Source organism: Bacillus rossius, chromosome 1 (genome assembly GCF_032445375.1).
Source record: "Bacillus rossius redtenbacheri isolate Brsri chromosome 1, Brsri_v3, whole genome shotgun sequence".
In the NCBI taxonomy this organism is placed as follows: Eukaryota; Metazoa; Arthropoda; class Insecta; order Phasmatodea; family Bacillidae; genus Bacillus; species Bacillus rossius.
Window position 1 is genome coordinate 122,911,031 of NC_086330.1, and position 24,094 is coordinate 122,935,124.

A 24,094-nucleotide genomic window follows, 5' to 3' on the forward strand; every position below is an offset into this window, starting at 1 on the left:
GGCACACCATCATGAAGGGTGGCCCTGAGCCTCTTCCTGAGGACTTGGACATTGCCACTGGAGGGCAAATTGCGTAGCTGTAACTCATAGGTCAGCTCGTCTGACAGCAATAACTCCGGCTTAAACATACTGCTCGGACTTAAATTACTGCTAATTAAAACAAAATTTTAACACACATGTACGATTCAAACGTACACCATAAATACTCCTCCCTTAAAAACTATCTTAATTTTAAATACCTCCTAAGGCTTCCTATATTAATATAAACTACCAACTAGCCCCAATGCGCGGGGAGTAAGTCACACTTTCAAGGTGGGGGGGTATGTGCCCAAACTTATTTGCGTAAAGAGTCGCCGTACTACTCAGACAACTGCGCGAGCTTCCCCTGTCAGTTTGACTTGCCAACCTGTATACTCAACAGGGGGACTGACCTGCCGCTCGCAAGGTCGTCTCCCACGATGGACAAGGGAGAGGGGTGTGCGGGAGGAACAGGGCCGTGTCGTCGCCCTCAGATAACGGGCGTGTCGCTGGCTCAAGCGGGGAGATGGGGGGGGGGGGGGACGCCAGCTGGGCCGAGTGAAAAGACACGTCTCGCTGCCGGCCTGCTAGCGGACCGCACGCCGCGACTTCTTGCGCCGCGCGCAGACTAAGTCCACACGGGCCTTTAAAACTCAATCATAACTTTAAAATAGAAAAACAATATAACTACCGGGTGTACCAGCGATCAGTTCACAATGTTATTATTACAAATTTGCTATCACAAAATTTAATTATTTTTTTTTCTATATATATATATATATATATATATATATATATATATATATATATATTAGGTATGCCTACTCGATTTGGGTATGCCTATAGACCAAACCATGCTCTGCTACCAATTGTAACGCCCCTCGTGCATCAAAATTAAATTATTTTAAATTAATTAAAAAGAGCCTTGGAAACCTTGCTGGGTAAGAAAAATAAGACAATTAAGTTATTGACCAGAGGTGGCACTAGGTGGAGAACAAGATAATTTGGAACTCCCTGACACAAGCAACTGGGGAGCTGGTGGATCGTTTACGGGAAGAAGGTATATAATAAATAAATTAACACTACACAAGTAGCTTGGTCTATAGGTTCCTAGTTTATTATTATGGAATTTTGTGTTCGTATTATTCAAAACTGACAATAAAAATCTTAGTAATTAACAAGTTAAAGGGGGCGCCCCAGAATAATTTAAAACAATACACATTACACCTTATCAAAATATTATTACATAATCAAAATTTAAAAATCGCACCAAATTTGATTTGTCCAATTATTACATCGATGATTAGTTTTATTGACTCTACATATTCTTGAGGAAAGCACTGTTCGCTGGTAGGCTATTCATTCGATTAATGTAGTTCGTAGCTAGAAGGTGGGGGGGGGGGGGATGTTGATTTCACATTACCACCCGGGTCTTCAAAAAATAACGTCGGGTCGCGGAAACCTCTCTTCTAACGTGACCCGCAGTGGAGGTGCAGGACCACGAGCTGGGAGCAATTTCTCTCTCCAGCACTTCGACCCTGTCTGAAACCCAAATCAAATCCAAAACGAATTAGACTTGCTTCCAGACAGTCCTATACCGTCGGCGCAAAAGGCCAACAAACGGGAATGGGGGGGGGGGGGGAAAGAAAAAAAATTACTCACCAACCAGGGTGTAGAGTTCGGAGCTCACTAGGTGTCTCGCGCCGACATCAGGATGCCGCGGACCGAGAAACCGGAATTTTTAGAATTAAATAAGAAGAAATAAAAATTTAACTACGCATAACTTTTCTAAAAACTACCTCTGCCTGGCTACTGTACAAACGGGATCACATCCCTTAAGCAAACTGACTACATTCTCGTGCACGCGAAAATCACCGTTCCCGCAAAAAGCCTCTTAGCGCAGAGGACGTAGATGAGACGAGGTCAGTAGCCGAGGCCAGAGGGCTGAGTCTTCCGCAATCGGCCAAAACCCCTAATTAAATCGGGCGGTAAGGCCCCGGGTCAAAGGAGGGGGTAGGTTCGGTTCTAAGCCGAAAATTTCCGAAGGAGTCCGAGGCGGTCGTGGCAACAACACGACATGCGCGCTCTCTACCGGACCGAAACGAAAACAAAGAACAATCGACTTCTCCGGGCCGCGAGAGGAAAGCATAGTGCCTTATGGCACCGCGACGCTGCCTTCTAGCGGCGTAAGGGGGAACTACTTGAGGTGGTGAGCAGACTTGCCACCAGGTGTCATGAGGGTAAGCTCTGCACGCTGGCGACCAGGCCCGCGGTTACTTTTTTTGCCGCTAGATGTCAGGGATGTGTCTGTCGGACCCGGGAGAAGGTTTTTGCATCAGGTCATCGTCCCGTCCGGTCACTGCTCTTAGCTTAATTTCTCAGAACTAAAGTGAAGAGGAGAGAGAGGAAGGGGGGGGCAGAAATAGCCACTAAGGTGGGAACGCAGCTCCACTGGAGACTGCTTCGTGACGAGACATGCTTTTCTCAGCAGGCCTCTACAAGGTAGCAGCTTGCAGCCCAGGAGCTGCTCAAAGCAGTTTTGGTCATGCAGGGAATTAAAATTACAAACTCGGGACGTGACTGCAGGCGAGAGAAATTTCAACCGGGCTGACCATGTCCACATTAGACAGCAAAATATCAGATTGGCCCCCTGGGAAGGGGCTTCGGTCCACTGGCACAAAGTTTAAATCGGTGGCGTACACCGGCCTAACCAAAAAGTAAATCACCCCCATTAACAACCAGATAAATTTAAAAAAAATAGAAACCCCGAAAAATTTTAAAATTATAGAAAAAAAATTAAAAAAAGGTGACGAAATGCCTAATTTCCGGCACAATTCTCACTTTTCACGTTAAGGATTTTTCCATTGTCTTCATTCTTCCATAAATCACCAATGTCCTTCAATTTAAGTTCTTTGTCGAGATCGGAAGAGCCACGAACATAATCTCTCTCAAGACAAAGAAAATTATTGTCGAAATGCAGATCACTCTTCCTTAGTCTAGTAGATCCATCGTTGTCCTCTAGCTTCTACGCAGGCTTGGCGTTACAAGTTCTGTCATGTTATTTTAAGCTCTCTCTCCGCGTAACGACTTGCTACATCGAACACAGCTTATCATATTGCGTAGTGGATATTTAACACAGTAATTCTTCTCGTGTTGTCTTCCATTCTTTCTCAAGATAAATTCTTTGCTGCAAAACTTACACCTGTGTCCTTTCGATACAGTGACAGACACCGAAGCAGGATTCATATTAGTTACTGAGACTAATGCCAGATGCAAACTGAGTGTTTTAAATTAGATCCATTACTTAAATATAATTTTTTTAATATTTCATCAGCGAGAATTATGTTACCTCATACAAAAGAACTTGTTACAAGTAGTCTCGATTATTAGCATGAGATATCGCCACGTTTTGTGTTGAGTCATAATTTATTTAGTTCTTTTATGTGGGATGCGGGACGCACACTAACGATCGCAAAATAAGGATGGCTTCGCTAGACACCATGGAAAAGGAAGTTCGTCTTGTATGTTAGTGATTCACATATGTCTCATGGTTTATTATTTGACTGAGTAATGGTTGTTTTTTTTTTAATTCTACCTGGGAAAAAATTGCAGTTGCTGATTTAGTAGCAGAAATTAACTAATTAAATTTAACTCTAAATAAAATGTCATGGCACATTAAGTAAAAAATCCTTCATGCAGAGAGCTGTTTCTTAGAACAGACAGAAGCACTTGAGAAACCACAGAAATAATCAGAAGCACACGGAGAAAACCATAAACATGTTGAAAAGAATATTCAGGATCAAACGTATTGTCAAGAATAATCGGGAGCACATGGCTCGCTTTGTGCAGGAAACTATTCGTGCATTAAAGAAATATCCTTTATACTCAAAGAACTGAGGAAAGCTGGCTACATACAATAATGGCTTGTTTTACTTGCATTTCTATAATGTTGAGAAATAAATTAAGTATTGAAAGTAAAAATTTAATGTTTTTATTTCTTGTATTCTGATTTCTAACTAAGACTTAGTTCTCGTAACACAGCTGCCTTTTTGTTGATGGTGCTTCCAAAATGTGCTGCCTTTTTGTTGAAGGTGCATCCAAAATGTGCTGGCTTTTTGATTGTGCTTCCAAAATGTGCTTCCTTTTTTGATTGTGCTTCCAAAATGTGCTGCCTTTTTTATTGTGCTTCCAAAATGTGCTGCCTTTTTGTTGATGGTACTTCCAAAATGTGCTTCCTTTTTGTTGATGGTGCTTCCAAAATGTGCTGTCTTTTTGTTGATGGTGCTTCTAAATGTGCTGCCTTTTTGATTGTCCTTCCAAAATTTGCTTCCTTTTTGTTGATGGTGCTTCCAAAATGTGTTGCCTTTTTGTTGATTGTGCTTCCAAATGTGCTGTCTTTTCGATTGTGCTTCCAAAATGTGCTGCCTTTTTGATTGTGCTTCCAAAATGTACTGCCTTTTTGGTTGTGCTTCCAAATGTGGTATCTTTTTGTTGAAGATGCTTCCTTTTTGTTGATTGTGCGTAGTAAAATCTGTAGTGACTGAATATTTACTAATTCAAAACCTCTTGGTGTTGCTAAAATATTTTTCGAGGTCACTTGGTCCTTTAGTATGTATAAAAATTTTCACGATGGTCTAATTGACTGTAATTAGCTAACGACGAAGAAGGTTATGAGGTCCGGAAATGACTAACCTATACGTCTGACATTGTTTATGACCCGGTCTCGCGGTCCGAAGACGTTTGGCTTTGTACATGAACGGTTTAGAGGTTATTCTAAGTATCGAAAAACTATATTTTCATGTTAGGCTTATCGGCAACGCAATTATTTCGTCGAACATTGTCGTATATAGCTTGAGTTTTTCGTAGAGTGAATGAATGATAAACTTCATGAAAGGTAATGAAAACCAAAATATAAATTTTTTTTAATATTTAGTTACATATATCACTGGTGAAGAAGCAAACCGATGACATGAATCCATCGATTCAATATGTAAATTAATGAGTTATTTTTTCGGTGAAGTTTGGAATTTTTCCCGAATTTATTTATAAGTCAATAAATACAAATATCCAAGATGGCAATCATAATGGCTTATAGAATATGGTAGTCGTTGATTTTAATCGTCTTTTAGGATTTTGAACATCATCTATTGAATTTATTATTTTTATATAAAATTAAATGTTTTGCATTGACCAGGGATCGAACCAAGGACATGAATCGATCGAATCAATCAGTATATTGATTATGAATTTATTTAACGAATTTTGTAATTTTTCCCGAATTTCTAGCTAAATAATTATAAATTACCAAGATGGTACCCAAATGATAATATGGCGGGTGTCACAATAACAATAAATGATTACTGCACTCTAGCAGGTTAGAATAAAACTAGCATGATGGTAATGTACTTTATAAGACGAGTACACACAAGATGGTGTCCTTCAGCAGATGAAAACATGATGGTGGCAATGTCCTCTAGCAGGTGGTAGCTCAAGGTAGCGAGTAATGAACACAAAATGACGTATCTAAGATGGATGTCAAGGTCATTGTTAAATTTCAGGGTCAAGGACAAAGTTCAAGGTCAAGTTCCAATTTCAAAGGTCTAGAGCAAAAGTTAATGGTCGAAGTTCAAGGTCAAGGTCAAATTTCAAGATCAAGATCCAAGGTCAAGGTCAAAGTTCAATGCCAACATTTGAATACAAAGGTATGGTGAACAGAAAATTATACTAACATGGCGCTAGCACACTCTAGCAGATGAAAATAAGATGGCGGCCTCCAGCGGTCGAAGACAAGGTGGCGGACATGACGTCATACCAGTTGACGATATATATATACCTTGGTATTGTTGGTGTGAGGTCAGTCTAGGTATCTTCCGTGGAGGAAGGATCTGTTTTTTTTTTTTTTAGTTTTTGCTCTTACCGGTTTCGAATCAAGTATGGGAATCGATCTAATCAATCAGTATTCTAATAAGTAAATTTTTTGATGAATTTTGAACATTTTTTCATTAAAATCGGATAATAAAGATTTACAAGATGGCGTCTGTAACGATAATTGTTACAGTGGTGACAATTCTAAACGACGAGAGTGGCGTAAGACATTTCCATTACTTTTTATTGGAGAATTTTTTTAATACATTAATAAATTACAGGTTTACTTTCGCCGGTAATCGAACTGAGGACCGAAAACAATTAAGTAACTAAACATTTTAGTATGCAATTTTTAATATTTTTTTTTTTTTTTGATTTTTTTCGTATTTACTAGCATTAAAATTACGAATTTTAAAGATGGCGGCCGTAACGCTAGTTGCAACAGTTGTGACTTAATACAGGATCGCGGTTCTGTCTCGAACATTACTTAAAATTAAAAAAAATTACAAGTCCGAATATGAATGTTAATTTTATATATACCTTATTTAACTCTCAGTCTGGTAAATGTCTCGATGGCCGTGCGGTTAAAGGCGTATGTTTTCCAACCTAGAGATCAGAGCTGCGATGGTTCGATTCACAGCCCTTCCAATATATTTTGCATAATAAATTAAATTTAATATGACGATAAGGACCATAATAGCTCTGGTAGGTAATGGAACATCGACCTTATGTGATGAGACAGAGCGACGCTGGCGCTCTCTAGGAACAAACAGCAGAAACAAAGTCAACGGTATCCAAGATGGCGGCCTCCAGCAGAACAAAAAAATAAAGAGCGACGCTGGCGCTCTCTAGGACAAACAACAGAAACAAAGGCGATGGTATCCAAGATGGCGGCCTCCAGCGGAACAGAAAAATAATCGATATGGTGGCCGTGAATAAAATTTCATCATGAGTGAGTGGGCACTAGATTAAAAGATGGCGGTTCCAATATGGCCGCCGGGGTCAAGGTCAAGGTCAAAGGTCAAGGTCACGGTCATCCAATATGGCCGCCGTGACGTCACAAATACAAGATGGCCGCCTTGACGTCAGATCAATCGGCAGGCTCCATGGCGCCGGCACCACCGCCTGGCGCCTGCGCCAGAAGGAACCAAAACATACTACTAGGTACTCTGATATGTTAGGCATTTATCAGACCCCTGGGTTTTTTTTTGAAGCTCTGTGCATCGAGAGTTTCCTGATAAATTGGTGGGGGTGGGGGCGCGCCTTAAAATGCACTACAGGATGTGTTGGGTGAAACTAAGCCTTAATATTATGTATACTGTAAAATCTTAATGTAAAATCTTCCATACATTCTGATTAAACAGTTGGTGACATTATAAATGGAGGGAAACGTTCGAATGAGAGGCCAGGGATGTGTGTCTCTCAGCCTGACGATCGGTGTGTGACGAGGAAGGTCCGGCGTTGTTTCCAGCGGACGCGTACGGCGAGAAGTGCAGGAAAGACTACGACTGCATGGTCAAGGACGAGAACCTCTTCTGCATGATGCAGACGAGCGTGTGCCGCTGCAGGCGAGGGCTGCTCTGGGACATCGTCTCCAAGAAGTGCTATATGTTGGAGGACGTGCATTACGGTGAGCTACTTCCCTACCAGCACGCAGTCGGCAGGGACTGGATAGAGTCATTGCCTCCACGGTGGACTCCACTATTATCATTCAACACAATTCTTTGAACGTGTGCCATTGCAGTTTGTCATGGGGAAAAATTCAAGAATGCAAAATAAGTCATCAGTCTGTGTTTCAGAACGGGAACAAACCTCAATTCCCAAAATTTCGCGACCGTTGTGTGGTCTATAATAACAGTTTATTTTCATAATTGGGTGTTGTACAAGTTGTCATCTATCTGGGTTTTTTCCTGTTCTTATTGATACTGTCTCGTCATTGTTAGCCCACTTGTGTTTTTGCCTCTATTTTTTTTCATAACTGAATTCGCTCCACGGAATTTTCTATGCTATCTAATAATTAAAGTTTAACAGCAGCTGATTTATGCTTGTTATGTGTGTGTTTAGATCTTCATTTTTATTTCTTATTTTGCATTCTTGAAATTTTTTTCATGACAAACAGTGCAAAACTACAATGGCGTATGTCCAAAGAATTTTACTAAATCAAAAATCCTCATTTCATGAATCGTTTATAGAACGTTCCACAGCATATACTCGAGCAAATGGCATCTGCTTATTGGTTGCCTACTGGTGAGACGTCTCTACTTGGTAGCCTGTAATTCGGTAATTCTTTAGTTGAGGGTTTCTCGTAGGCCAAGCATGCTCCCTATAAACTGTGTGCCAACAGCAGAAGCAGCAACCCAAGAGGTATACGCATTTCGATTTTATCCTATCACTAAAAGAATACGTGATTTTTTCCGCTCCCTAGTAATCAACTCACTTCATCTTCCGCTGCGAGTGGTTGCTTGCAAAATATCAAAAAAATTTTGCCTTAAATTTGAGCCACTGCTAAGTCCATGGAGTTTTAAGACCCCTTTTAATCTCGTCGAGTTTTCAAAGAGAGACTTTTTACTCGCGGTGGAGCGTATTTGACACGCTTCGTGTTGTGAACCGGATCGCTGATAGTTTCCCGACACCACCGTGTTCTGTCCGCAGCGCTGCGACCCGCCGCGCGCACGCAGGGTTGCCAACACTGCCACTCCCTCAGGTCTCACTGCCGCAGTTGTGCTTGCTTGATGTTCGCGGAGGAGTCTGTTGGGGCTAATTCAGTGAATCTGATGTTGACTGATTGGTTTACGGGATGGAATTGAGGCCGTTTGTTTGTAATACCGCCTCTGACGACTATAAAAAAACAGGGAATTTAAGAAGCAGGGGTGGTTATTATGACTACACTGTAAATAGCTACTATCACCACAGCTGCCAATATACGTTAATGAAGGGAGCCTAAGTTAGGGAGTGGGTGTGTGTGCATTCATTACCATGTTGATAATTGAAGTCAAAATTATCAACCCTCCCCCCCCCCCCCCCCAACTCACACCCTTTCCCATACTGTTTAGTGAATTTAAGCAATTCCTTCTGATGTGTTTTCAACATTTTTGTTTAACACCTACTTAATGGAGGAATTTTTAATATTCTTCCTAGCGAGTTCCTTTCAATAAATTAAAGCAAACGTTTAGCATGAGCCTCTATACATCTATGGTTTGTTTTGCTAACGAATTGCTAACCAGAGTGACTTCAACTCCATAGACTAGCATATCCATGGATAATATTACTGTTTTATTTTTTTTAGTATAATTAAACTTAGTTTGTCATTAAGATAATGCAGCAACGTTCTTAATGATAACCTTTTATATTATTGCTCTACATAAAAGTTTATATTATAAGCCAAAATATTGCAACCTAATAAACATGATAATGTCCAAATAAATAAAAAATAAATTTTTACTAGCAATAATCATTTTATTTTTTAATATAACTGAAGTTTTGATGTTAGATTTTTTAATTTACCATAAATGTTTTGATAATTTTTTTTTTTAATATTCTTCTCGCTATAAATAAATAAAATCAAAAAAGGCAATTACCTCTTAATTTTCTTAAATTTCCATACATACTTACCATGATTCTGTAATGTGCATATATAAGTATATTTTATCAAAGTATTGATTTTACCCACGCCCACGCAAATATATTCCATAAATAAACTCAACTGTGGCGAATGTGTATGCATGCGTTCAGGTATTTTGACCCTGACGATTCTACCGTCCTCAAACATACGTGTTGTTAGAATTATCTCCCACAATTTTTGTGAACAAAATACATGCAGAAATAACTTTTAAAATATCCACATTCATAATTGTCTTGAAATTTTGTAATTATCGCCAATGGTTTGCTGATTTTTAGTACTTTACAAAAATATATAAAGCATGGCTGTTAGTCAAACGACGTTATGATACTTTTTTCTAAAAATTAATGGGTGTATTTTTCTCAAGAGAACACATGTTTGGGGAGTGACTTCTTGAACTTCTGAGGCGTAACAAAGTGATTTTTTGTGAAATTCATAAACTGATACTTTTCAATTCATTAGGATTATTCAGTTCACTTACTGCTTGGAATTTTCACGAACAAAATATAAATGTACGACTTACAATTAACGTCGAATTTGTTTCCAGGTGGCAAGTTCGACCCGGTGAGAGACGTCATCATTCCTGGAATAATAATAATGACAATAGGCGCTATGGTCTACCTTGGAATAAAGTTGTTCTGTAACTGGTAAGGCTACAAAATTATACTTTTAAGTTTTGTTAGTTTCTTTTTTGCGTAATATATAGTACTACTTTTTCCAATATAAGACTTGTAAGGTTTCTGAGCCATCAGTTAATGATAACAAACTGTCCAAACTTGACATATACGTATGCAGACAGGGAAAGATTTCAACAGACTACAAGAAAACGCATGGTGAGAATCAAAACCTCTGTTTTTTTTTTAAGAAATGTGCACGGGTTCTCGTCACGAGTCGACCTTCGGGGCCTATTTTGTTGCGCGCCGGTGTTCAAGGCGACGCATCCCGGGTTCGAGTCCCGAGTTAAAACATGGGTACACATTTGGAATGTTTTAAACGGTCTCACGAAAAATAATTTTTTTTTTAATTTCGTATGAGCTTTTGAGATTTGGAACGTATAAAAATGATTGAACAACTTATAAAAAAATGCCATAAAATATCAACTCTTGTGGGGGGGGGGGGGGAAGAGAGATAAAATAAAACTCCCAGATTTTTAGAATTGTGCGAAACTCCATGAATGTTGCCGACGTCGGTGGGTTTCCCCGGGGTGTTCCTGTTTCCCTTACTACAAGTTATTTTGCCGTAAGGTCTCGCCTTACTTTCTTCATTATATTCTTCATTTATTTTAGCATTTTCCATAGATTTTCCATCTTTCAAATTTCAATTTCGTGATGAGTGCAGCTGCGAAGGTACCGCCTGTGATAAATCTCAGCAAATGTTCTGTGCGGGGAGTGATCTTTGTATAGCTTTTGCGTCAGTGTGTGATTTAAACTGGTTATTATTGTGATAACACTGCCCGACTTAGTAAAGTTAAATATTCTATAGTTGTTCTGGACAGAGTCGTTTAAATACAACCAAAATATTATCACTTGTATATTTTATAAATTTTATTACTCTTTTATTATGTTCGCGTTCAAAAATTTCTAACAATATACTTTACGACTACCAGGCTAAAATCATATAAATACTGCTTAATCTATCAATGGTTTTACTTAAATTAAACTGTAGGTGTGCATTAATACCTTTGCCAAAAACTCATTCTGTGAAAATTTGTGTTTTTTCAACAGTGATGATAATTTAGATTTAATTACTGACCAAACTGAATTTCTAATATTACTTACAAAATTCTTGGACGTTAGTAAGATGTCATAGAGTCAAGTCATACAACTTAATTAAATATTTTCATCAAAATAAGTATCGCAGGAAAACTATATGAGAATGCTATTATAATAACAGATAGTTGTTATAGGCTACAGGTCTGCTGGCTAGCTAATTAATTATAATAAATCATAAAAAAATTTAAAATTAATTAAATGCCTTGGTGAAACCAGTAATATTGTCAACACATAAAACGATTTTTAGGTTAAACAAATTCAGATTGGTAGTAGCATTCCTACAACTAACAAATTACAAATAATACCAAAATGTACAATGAGACTAATACCTTAATTATGTCAAAGTTGACATTATCAATCGTCCATTGTCAACTTACAACTATCATAGTCGAATAATCAGTGCAGGATCTCCGCAGGACATCAATTTTGAATACGGAATAGAATGTAGACTATCTTCTCTCAGCACGAGTGACTTCTCGAAATTTCCGTCGAACCATTTCGATGTAGCAAATACACTCACGAACCTTAAATCTAGTAGAAAAGTTTCGTACTAATATCGTGTATATCGTATTGAATATCACATCATTTTTACCAGTTCTTTTGTGATTGTGAATGATCCTTGGACTATATAATATCCAGCTTATTTGTAGCTTTAAATTTAATTAGTTATACGGCGACTCAACATCGTCGTGCTCTATCCAAGGTATTACTAACTTTTCTGTTCCATTTTAGAAATTTTTTTCTTAAAATTCCAAACATATCAATAAAACTAAATTTAGCTGTCCTTTCTGCTATCATAAATATAAACGTAGATTACAGTGTAGTACTCTGATCAATTAAAATAAAAGAATAATTTTGACATGATTAGCTACACAAAAGTTAAATTTAAATAAATAAAATTAATTAATTTAAATGTATGATTGTGTGCGATATGCTTGTTTTGAACCGACATGCTGCCCGGATTTCTGTGAAGCAAGACGAGGAAAGCAAAAAGACCAATGATTAAATTGTTTAAATTTCACTTCGTGTACAAAAACGAATAATTGGAACATCAATCCACTGTTGAAAGTAGTTTTGATATGAATAATTAATAATGAATCATTTATTTTCCAAAATCCTGACTTTTACTTAAAAACCTGCAGTGTTTTTTTTATTGCATATCGCTGCTTTGTTTGTATAACCATGTATGGCAATGTATACGGTCAAGCGTATTCGAGGTTGTGGTTTATTTTTTAGCCGAGTGTACCACACAAGTAGTTTTCCACTACCGTTCGACAGATGAGAGTTGCCGAACGGGACAGTTATTTTCCACCAAAACAGTTGAACGGGATTCGATGGGTAATGCAGGCTTAGAGGATGTGGTTACACTGTTACCCTCTCCTTCATTTAGATTAATGGGCAAAATATGAGTTTCATTCGCTAGTTTCTGTAGAAAAATAGTTCTAAAGAATTAAGTATTGACTCTCCTCAACAGTTTCGCCTATAAGAAATTACTGACTACTACACAAACAACAGACTAATACTACATTCAAACGTTGATTTCAAAATGTTCTCATTTCTACCTAGTGTTCTTTTTTGAGCCAAAAATAATGATTGTCAACTTTTTCACTGTAAGTTTGATTCAATTATTAAAAAATTCAAAATTGAGGATATCAACTACCCCTTATAATTCCGTGTATATGTAGCTCAAAGCTACCTATAAATTATATATTCAAGCAATTTTTTCATAAGAACAAAGTATTCAAAATTCAATTAGTCATTATAAGTTTTCTTACAATCTTCTCTAAAACAAATCTTAGGTTTTTTTCTTCAAATCTATATCACACCTTTCCTTCGCAACTTTCCCCTCAAGACTTGATAAATAACCACAAAAAGAATCTTTTCAAAGTTACTTTACCACCGGTTTGCAGCTTCAATAATGATTTGCTCATTCGTATGAACATCTACATCCAAGGCAGGGCCCTAAACTATCAACCACGCAGTTATTAAAGTATGCAATACGCCTTACACCACTAGCAAATTTTGTCCTGCTGACAAGACTAGCTGTGAATAAAAAATGGCAATTGAAATCACGCTTCCAATCGCTTCTTTAGTTTCCATGAATCATTAAAATGATATTTTTATTGGTTATTTAAGTTATTTTTTTATCATTTGTACAGTTACAGTATATTTTACAGGAAATATAAAATACGTGGGGTATTTTTATATAGACATAGTCTGTATAGTAAAATTTCCAAAAATTATTTATATATTATTTTATGGAAAATTATGTTTAGAAAATGGCAATTAACTGGTGTACAAAAAGAAATAAAACATTTATGATCATACTAAAAATTAAAATTACAAAAATATATGAGTGGTGTAGATTAGTTCCTCCTGGAACAGGGTTCAGGGTGCGGTGCAGGTTCCGGGATTCAGTCTGTGGAACCCGACATCGCGGCAACCATTTTGGACTCAAAAATGACACAAAAATGACTCAAAAAGGCTAAAAATTACTAAAATATTACTCAAAACGACTCAAAATGACTCAAAATGCCTAAACAAAATCCCGATTTCGCGGAAAAAATTCCCGTTTTGAGAGAAAATTTCCCGTTTTAGTCCTCAAAATATCCAACGGCTTCGAAATACCTCAAAACTGTTTAAATTCCTTAGTGACTACCCGCTCTAAGCCGCACCTGGACAATTAGGTTGTTATGGCCACCATCTTGGATTATGACGTCACCGTTGCCATTTCCGTTACGCCCGATATCTTGAAAATCCGTAATTTTTATGCTATAAAATCTGGAAAAAATTTTAAATTCATAGAAAAATTAATTTATAAAATCGTAATAAAAATATTTTAAACACTGTTGCACATTTTGTTAAGATAGCCATCTTGGATTCAAGAAACATTGCACATTTAGTTATGTCCGCCATCTTGAATGTGTATGACATTATCATGGCACATTTCGTTACAGACATCTTGGATACTAGATCATTGCACTTTTCGTTACGCCCGCCATCTTGAAATTCCGTAATTATTATGCTAGATGTTTGGATTTTTAAAATGAATTCTGTAATCTTTCCCGTATTTCTAGCTGAATAATTACATATTTCCAATATGGTGTCTAAATTTCAAGATGGTGGGCGTCTCGGTAAGAAAAAATTAATATTGCACTCTAGTGGACAACATTTAAGTTAACATGGTGGTAGCGCACACTAGCAGACTAAACAATATGATGGCCTCCAAAAGAAGAAAAAAGATGGCGGACATGAAATTTTACTAGCTGGCGATATATAGCTATATACCTTAGCATTAGTGGTGGGAAGTCAGTCGGTCAGTGGCTTCCGTGGGGGGGAAGGATCTATCGTAATTATTTTTAGACCTCACCAGGTTTGAACCAAGGATGTACCTAATATTCATATTTATTAATGTTAGATTAATTTTAAAAAATTACGAATTTTAATTTTTTTCCAAATTTCTAGCATTATAATTACGGAATTTCAAGATGGCGGGCTAAACGAAATTTTAAACGGTGACGTCATAATCCAAGACGGTGGCCATAACTGTCAAGGTGCGGCTTAGAGCTACTTCTCGCTAAGGAATTTAAGCTGTCTTTCGGTATTTCGAAGATGGCATTTTTGAGGACTAAAACGGAAATTTTCCCTCAAAACAGCCATTTTTCCCGCGAAATCGGGAACGTTTTAGGAATTTTGAGTCATTTTGAGTCATTTTTGAGTAATTTATGTGTCAGTTTTGAGTCCAAAATGGCCGCCGTGACGTCGGGATCCACAGACTGAATCCCAGCACTGGCATCGCACCCTGGTCCCTGTCCCCGGAGGAACTATTCTACACTACCATGTATCCTCGAAAAAAGAAAATGGGTACTACTTAAATACGAGAAAAATTGAACTATTGTTTAAATTATAAAGATTTTGGTTTTAACCTTTTATATATTCAGTAAGAATAGCTACAATATCTGTAAGCATAAATTCTAGAGATTTCATGGAAATTATTTTCCTAATCTATACAAATTATGATCAATTGAAAAAAAAATCTACCTCAAATTTGTCTATTGTGTTGTCAAAGCAATTTATTATTAACATATAATTTATAAGTTCACATTTTCGTTTCGGTGTTTCTTCATTTATTTCACACAGAATTGATATAAATTTAACTGTGTCCGACAGATAGCTAGATAACGTCGGCGGGCGCAGTGCTTCTACCGAAGAAGCGAGGTGACGTCCGAGGACGCCGCTGAGGCGAGTGAAGCGAGTGTGTACGGACGTGTTGCAGCGGGAAGCTGTGGAGACGCAGGAGGCGACGGGCGGACCTGTCGCGGGAGGCGGACGACCCGATGCACCAGCAGCCGGCCACTTGGGTTGCATCCTACAGGGGTGGGTGCAGAGCGGCGTAGTTCCACTAGGTCCTGTATGCACACGGTGGGTCCGGATGCAGCTTCATCTCGACGAAATAAGTTGAAAACATGCAACTACTTACGATCTAAAGTGCTTCCCAAGGCTAGTATATGTCTTTGAAGTTGGGGCTGAATAACAGTTTTACTGTAAACGACAGAAAAAGTATTTTAGATGGATCACTGGGCGTTTGAATTATACTTAATTGGATGATTTTCTACGACCACCGAAAATTTCGTCGCTGTTGTAAATTTTTTCATTAAAATAATGGGAGTGTAACTTTTATTTTTCACATATTTTTGTGGCAAATGATGCCCTCAATTATTTTAATGAAATAATTTTGCTACAGTTAAAAATATCGCTGTGGCTATAGAACTTAATTAAATTAAACGTGATCCAGGCTTTTAGTGTGCCATATTAAATACTTTCTTTATTATTTACAAGAAAACTTTTGTTCAGCTCCAACTTTAAAGACATATGCCAGCCTTGGAAAGCATTTTAGGCCATAACTTGTATAGATGTTGCCAACTTACATATTTTGTCGAGATGAGCCTGAATCCAAAGTTTGTCGGTCGAATTCAGACTCAACTTGTACTTAGGTACTGCGCGCCAGATATTTTCGAGCCTGGATGCCACAAGACTGTTGATTATTGATCTACACGCTTGGGGATAAGATAGTGAGGAGAGGGTTTGAGCAAAACCCAATCAAGTTCAGCTAAATCACATTAAAGAATAATACGAAAATATTGAACATGATTACAGGGTTTTTTGAAGCTCTGAGTCTCGCATATAGGCTATGTCAGTCTTCACCTAGTCAAATTAATTCCTTAACGACAGAGTTCTATAGACATATTTTTGTCCTTAACTGTGTTATTGTTACAAATATATAAAACGTATTATGTAAAGGATGTATGTATAATTTAGAAAAAACTATAGTATTCAAATCATCTTAAATCATTACATTACAAATTAAACTACATGCACAATTGTTATTTACAATTTTACTCAAGAATTTAATCTGGTTAAGTTGTATTCATCTATGTCTTAAGCACACCGCTCATGCTACGAGCTCCAGAGTCCAAACACACTCACTGACCCAATGCCAGCTAAATGGACGCAACCACTTTACATCGGAACTCAGAAATCGACTCTTCTCACCGCGATGGAACTCAATCTGTCGCCTGAACCAGAAATAATCAGGCCAGGCATTGGTCGCAATTTGAATAATAATCTCGGCCAGGCTATCCAAAAAGGTTGCATAAAGTCAGTCATGGCATAGCAATCCTGACTTACGTCACACCTTTGAGAGGCTTCTGCAATATCTCAATAATTACATAATAGCTTTACGCTCCAAAGGATAGCACTCTGCATTGAAAACCACAAACTGTCGGCTGTGATTCCAAATCACAATGTGCTGATGGAGTGAGAGATCTATTTTCCAACTCCCCACCACACTGTGCCACAGCCAGAAGACAAGTTACGATGGATGGCCGTAACACTATCCCTTAAACAGATGAGTTTTTTTTTTTTCAAAATAAGTTAAGTATTCTCGGGTTTCTTTTACACCTGTCAGTTTATAAGGATGAACGTCCTAATAAAATACCCAATTAAAAATACATAATGGTTTTCAGTGCCTTGTATGGTCCTACCATTTTGGAGGGTGTCACCTCTGTTGAATTATTGACTAATATGTTTACAAGAATAATTATTTTTTGTTATTCCTCTCAAACATTGGTGCGTTCTTGCAATTATCCAATCTGATTATGGAGTGCAATACTGTAGTCGTAGTCTTTATCGCCCCAAAGATTTTTTTTTCACTTCCTTAAAAACTGGATCCTAAAAATTCATCCCTGGGTCAGATTGTAATGAGGAAGGCATCCCAAATTCGGAAATACATGTTCAACCCTACCAGTGCATCAGTTACAGTGATTTTCTTTTAGTTTGATATTGGAAAAACCTCTGGCCTTTTAAAAATCTTGTTGATCAACAGGTACATATTCTCATCATCTGTATCTGTCAGTAGGCGCAAAATACCCACAGTTATCTCAAATTGATCCCCGATGTTATACTTGTAGAATCGACCCTTTACCATTGATTATTGGCCCCTTGATCGTTGTACAGACATCACACAGCCAATTTCGCAATGTCTACCAAATTTTCCACCATCTGGGGTATTATGAAGCTCCTTTAAAGCATCGGGTAAATTTTCTTCTCTTAAGATTCAGTTTTAGGCGTTTCAGTTTTCCAACGTGGTTCTTCTAAATTGTGTATGAGACACCATCCTTAGGGGAGGGAGATACTTAATCTGCTTGTATGCTTTCATAGTGACAATCAGTAGAAAGGCATTTTCCCGATTTGTTCAATGCCCGGCTTCCTTTCACTCTAGCAAATGTCATATTGCCTGGTCCTTCAGCAGGGCTTCTCTTAATTCTATCATTAATATATAAAGGAGTGTTGTCATCAGTTCTGAGGCTCTTCTGTCCTCGCCTTCAAAATCTCGACAGAATTTTTTGATTGAATATTTAAATAATTGTCTGCTATCCTAGGTGAAATGATTTCTAGTAGATTAATTAAACTTTTATTAACTATTCCCAACGATATTTAGAAATAAAAAAACACTTGTTAATTTATTTGGCTTGGAAAACTATCTAAGAGAAACTAAGACAAAACCAAATGAGGCACATATTTCGGGGGAGTGGGATCGCCACATATGATTGCACATGTTGCAGTGTTCAGCTCGCTGAACGGCGTGGAGACCAGGTCGTCGCCAGTGCTGTCGCCCAGCTCGTCCTTCCCACTGCACCCCACGCCCTGCATGGGCCTCTTCCTGCCCAGCAGCTCGCTCGCCGCCTCTGCGGCCTCCCCGCCGCCCTACGAGGAGGCGCTCAAGCACAAGGTCATCCTCAGCAGCTACCCCAGTGGCGCGGCAGGGACCACGGTGCTGCTGCCCTCTGCTGCCATCGGCGTGCAGCAGGTCGCTCCGCCGCCGGCGACCACCCCTGCCGGGACCTCGGTCCAGGACGTCTAGGTGGGGGTCCCTCGTCCTGCCGCGCGCCGGCCTTCGCAGCCTCCTTCTGCAGACCCACGAGGTGGTGCTCAAGTCTCAAGCACAGGGTCATCCTCAGCAGCTACCCCAGTGGCGCAGCAGGCACCACGGTGCTGCTGCCCTCTGCCGCCATCGGCGTGCAGCAGGTCGCTCCGCCGCCGGCGACCACCCATGCCGGGGCCTCGGTCCAGGACGTCTAGGTGGGGGTCCCTCGTCCTGCCGCGCGCCGGCCATGCGCACATGAGCCTTCGCAGCCTCCTCCTCGCAGCACAGGGTCATCGTCGGGCAGACGTGGACAAGTGATATTACTGGTTACAAATGCACTAAGATTATATTACGGAGAGAAGATTCCACAACAAAAAATTCTATGATCAAACAAGGCTCATTTACAATTTGGCACAGTTGTAAGACTGTGGTGTACTACAGTGATATGATGCATTGTAGGTTTATAAAGGCTGAAAAAAAAAAATTGTGCTGAGATTTTAATTTTTACTATGCCACTCAGGCAAAATATCTTTACATGTAAAGGATATTTTCAGAAAGAAGTATTTATTTACCCTGAAAATCCATTATATGTGTGTAAGATGGTTTTAAAATTCCTAGATACGAATTATGTTTTTTTTTAATAATTTATTTTTCAAAGTGAATGATGTAGTAAACAGTTTTAAATATTGAACAACCAATTACAGTGCATTCCAACTAATCCCAACAATAAAAATGTTTTCATTCTGTTCCACTATGTTGTCAATGACAATAGATGTGAGACAGGTGAGTTTTAATGGGGGTTTATGCAGTTTTTGACAGCAATATTACCAGAATCCTGTTAAAAAAAATTCTGATTAGCTGGAATGTGCCGCCCATTTGATGTACACTTAAATTAAAAACTATTACTGTAAATAAAGTAGTTTTGAGTACAAACAACAAAATATTGGTTTTTATATCCAGTACCATGTGAAATCGTTAATCAAAAATATTTTCCATAAAGAATTTAAGGCTCAATTTCACACGCTATTTTGATTTATTCATTTTTCATTTTATTTTCATCGCTATTAGGCAATACTTTTTTTTTTTTAATTTAACACGAAACCCTTTCTTGCATATATTATTCTTTCAATGGATGTTACACTAATTTAATATCTGTTGAAAATATTTGTGACTAAACAACTGCAAGAGAGGTGTTAAAATTCACAAAAACAGATCTTATAGCAACGTAATCATTTATACATATATATTTATGCTCCTTACTGACTTAATGATTGTGTTCACTGTAGACCATATAATTTTTATTTCTTTTTGCTAACCTGTACCCCTAGAGTTGACCGGGTCAGAGGCACAATTCGGTTTTCATGTGCTTACAGTGTAACATTTTCATTGCTCTTTGCTAACCTGTTCCTCCTAGCATTGCTACCGAGTCCATGGCGCAAAGATAAAATTTTGACTACATCTTGGTGTTGGGTAAGACATTTTCCTGCACATCATCTGAGTTAAGTATCTTAAATGTATGATTCTGTGTGTTAGTTGATTTGTTTAATTATGTGTGTGAATGATTATGTGTCTGACCATTATCTTCTCATATACATGACCATTATATTTCCATATGTATGCCCATTATCTTCCCTTATGTCATTCTGTGTTTGAATAGTTAATGTCATAAGGTAAATGAATGGTCTTTCCTTTTTTGTTGGTATAACCTTTATATGCAATGAAAAATGAAATACATATTTTATTGTTCAATATATCTTCACAAGACCAACACTTTGTGGATTTTTCATGATCAAGAGTTACAAGTCAAGTGAAAGTGTATATTAAATCTATTAACATCTAAGAAGATCAATGAATCGCCAGAGACATTTAATGCACTTCCAATATATTACAATATATTAATATAATTTGAAATTTTAATAAATATTTTGTTTGTATTAAATTAAAGTGTTTGTTATAGTCTTCATTATTCAATGGATGCCTTAGGCACCTTCCAGCTAACTAAAATTATATAAGGGATTAAATATAATATACAAATATAATGAAAAGTTTTTTGAAGTGACACTTTTTTTGGCACTGACGTCGTCCCGACTTTGGCCTCTAAGCCCGTGCTCCGCACCGCTAGTACCAGAGTTCCTGTTTTCGGGGCGCACCCCTAGCCCAGCGGGAATGAGTCAGGCGAGCGCCTCGGGCGTGACCCCACTAGACACAAATAAACTTCAGGGCACGAAACCCCAGGGGGCTCGACCCCATAAAACAATTAAGGAACAAGACATTAGGACACAATTATTAATTCACAGGCATTAAACAAGTGCGTCGTAGCTACTCCATGCGAGCACCGCATGCACGGAGTAGACAACGAACCTCATTACTAGTCACCGCGGCCGCTGGCCTTAATTAAAGTGCCCGTGACAATGATCGAGTCATATTATGAGAAATCCAACTAGAACAGTTCACAGTGAGACAATATGTTAATAAATTTACAGTCGCCAACTTGATTCCACAATTCAAATAATTAAATAGGCTACTATGAAACAGTTGTTAAGCCTTAAGCACCTAATTACCAGGTGCTACCCTTTAATTGAGCACCTGTAACATGTTTTTAGCTTATAATAGAGCAAATTATGTTGATATAAGTTTTGGCGCCGACTCATAAAGGAGGTGAAAGTTTCCCTCCCTTGCGAGGCGGCATGTTCGGCAGTCTCCAACCACTCCGCGCCGGGTCAAGACGTATGTCCGTGAGCAGCCTTCAATTTTGTCCCACCGATCGTTCACTCTGCACTTGATTTAATAACCAAACCTTTTTAATTCATTGCTGCTCACGTAGACTCGGCGTGTATTTCGCGGACCAGCGCTTATCTCGACCATTTCCTTGGTGATTTCGCACCGCGTCGCGGACCACGCAATTTACGGCACTGGCCGACTCCAGCCAACTCGTTTTCATGTCCCCGCGAGACTGCCGCGGAAAATTCACAGTGTTATGTTAGTGTCGTGTTTTGTTTTGTAATCAGCGTGTGTTAGTGTAATAGTACAACGGCTTAGACGCCGTATAGCGCATTATCATAGCTTTTGTAGCGGTTCTGCCACCGCGTAGTGTATGTGTAGGGAGTACAGCATACCCATGTGTACCACCGGAGAAGTCCGTGGATTAAAAACCAATTTAATATAAACTATGTCGTCTACGATTATTACGCACCATTCCGTCCTCCACACGGCCGAGCGGCCTCACAGCCAAGTAGGGAGGTTCAGGGTAGATTTCCAGCCGCGTACCTGGCGAGGCACGCGGGGCCAGCGTACCCTCGACCCATCACCATCGGCCTAGTGTCCCACTAGACTGGCGCCCCCCCCCCCCCCCCCACCAAGGACAACAGCAGCACCGCGACGCCCGTAGCGCCCGTCAGGTACTTCCCGGGCCTTCTACAGAGGCCAGGTGACGGCAGCATGTTATGGAAAAATTATGAAAGTAAATTTTTATGATGCGAGCGCAGCAAGCAAAAAAAATTATAAGTTGAAAATAGGCCACATACAAAGTATACATAAGTGAAATTATGTGATCATGTTACACTTCTTTAGGCATGTAATGAAAAAATAATGACAGTGAATTTATATAATGCGCGCGCAGCATGCAACGAACAATTGATAATGTGAAAAAAAGCTACTACAAATAAAAAAAATTGTGTGTTTTTAAATCATATACCTGTTTTAGTAAATTATATTGAATACTGGTCCATATAATTAAAATTATTTATTATTAATTTTGAATATAAGTGATAGAAATTGTGTTTATAAATTGTTTCAAGTTTATTTATATAAGCGAGGTTATGTTCCCATAAGTAGGTATTATTTATTTACGTTACAAATTATAAATTATTATATAGATTCAGTGAGCTTATTGATTTTCAATAATGATTAAAATTGATCTCGATTATTTAACTAAATTTAATAATTAATTTTATAGACGAATTTATATTAATCGTATGTATAGTTATGCTCATAACTAACTCGCTGACTTTGTAACCCCAAAGAGATATGAATTCCTTGGAGACAAGCATATCATCAAGTCCAAATATTAGCCTACGCCATAGAGAAGTGTATAAAATAAAAATGGAACTGTAACATTAGATTATCATTTGAAACACAGCTACATAAGTGGAACACATATTAGTTATTAAATTATTTGTTTTTGACGTGACAACGTCTAATAAATCGATGAACGCCGGCTGCACGCACGAATAAGGGTCCCGTAACGCACATTTTCCCACTACGATGTGTCCCGTTACGCTCATTGTACGCTTGCGCCGCATCTATCTCTCTTCCACTCGATTGGAACAACCATCGATTTGACTTTTCAATCATGTTTTCGTCGTTTAAATTATTAATATTATGTAATTTAACTATCGTCCACAATCAGCACAATCGGTACGGTTATTTAAAAGTAATGTTGAATTTTCAAATATGTTTTTGTACGAACAATGGTGTTTTACAGTTACACATAATAATTCAAATTACACCTGGGATCTTTTGCACAATGTTTTAAAAAATATTGTAACACATTATAAATAGGTTTGGTGTATTTGGAATGCGTATTTGATATAAAATCGTATTATAAAAACGAAATAATATTATTCCCCTATGGTGCTGCCATCTACGGTAACGGACGCGAACCGAACGAATCGCGCTATCTACCCGCATCCCAGCGCACCACGAGCGTCTGGGTTGGAGATTAAAGCCGAAATTATTTCTTAAACTTACTAATACTTATTTTATTAACTGCAAGGGCATTTTTATTAAATTCTATGTTTAATTTCACGACGAACAAACTTCGTCGTTAAATGTGTAATTGCTTGCGAAAATGCGTAAAACATTCTCGACGATCTTGAAGTTAAATAGCAAACATGTATAAAAGTTATACCAGTTAAAATAATCTCTTCGTTAAAGTAATAAACATATTTGAATTAATGAGTGCAAATAAAAGTAAATTTATCAATTAAATTGTAGATTTCATTTCACTCCTTCTTTGTATCCATACAAAATAGTGATAATTCAATAAAAATGATTCAATTTTATTCATAAAAGTATGCAATCATTTCATCAATGTTTTTTATGATGTCACGTTAAACTATCGTCCGTAAACCGACTTTACAGACAACTGTGCCGTTACATGACTATCGATTCCGCGCACAGAAAGTGACTTATTATTATTTTAAATGATATTTTAATTATATTTAGTGTTATTGGTTTATTTCCCCGTTATGATCGCTCTATATTTATATTTTGGCGTATCTACGTGTGCTACACTCTATGACGTAGCACGAACTGACATTTGAGCAACAATAGGCTAGCCTCTAGACCCGTCTAGGGCACAATTGACTTTAACGGCATAGCAACTTTTTCCAC

The 24,094-nt window shown here is 38.1% G+C and overlaps 1 protein-coding gene across 1 annotated transcript in view; it reads left to right on the forward strand.

The window, feature by feature from the left end:
- Window positions 1-19,641, forward strand: part of LOC134529457 (uncharacterized) — a 62,591-nt gene extending 42,950 nt beyond the window's left edge. Inside the window, exons 3-6 of the mRNA XM_063363581.1 lie at window positions 7,355-7,513; window positions 10,050-10,149; window positions 15,551-15,651; window positions 18,399-19,641. Of these exons, the coding sequence (XP_063219651.1) occupies window positions 7,355-7,513; window positions 10,050-10,149; window positions 15,551-15,651; window positions 18,399-18,697 (659 nt within the window). The 3' untranslated portion in view covers window positions 18,698-19,641. The remainder of the gene's footprint in view (window positions 1-7,354; window positions 7,514-10,049; window positions 10,150-15,550; window positions 15,652-18,398) is intronic.
- Window positions 19,642-24,094: the final 4,453 nt, after the last annotated feature.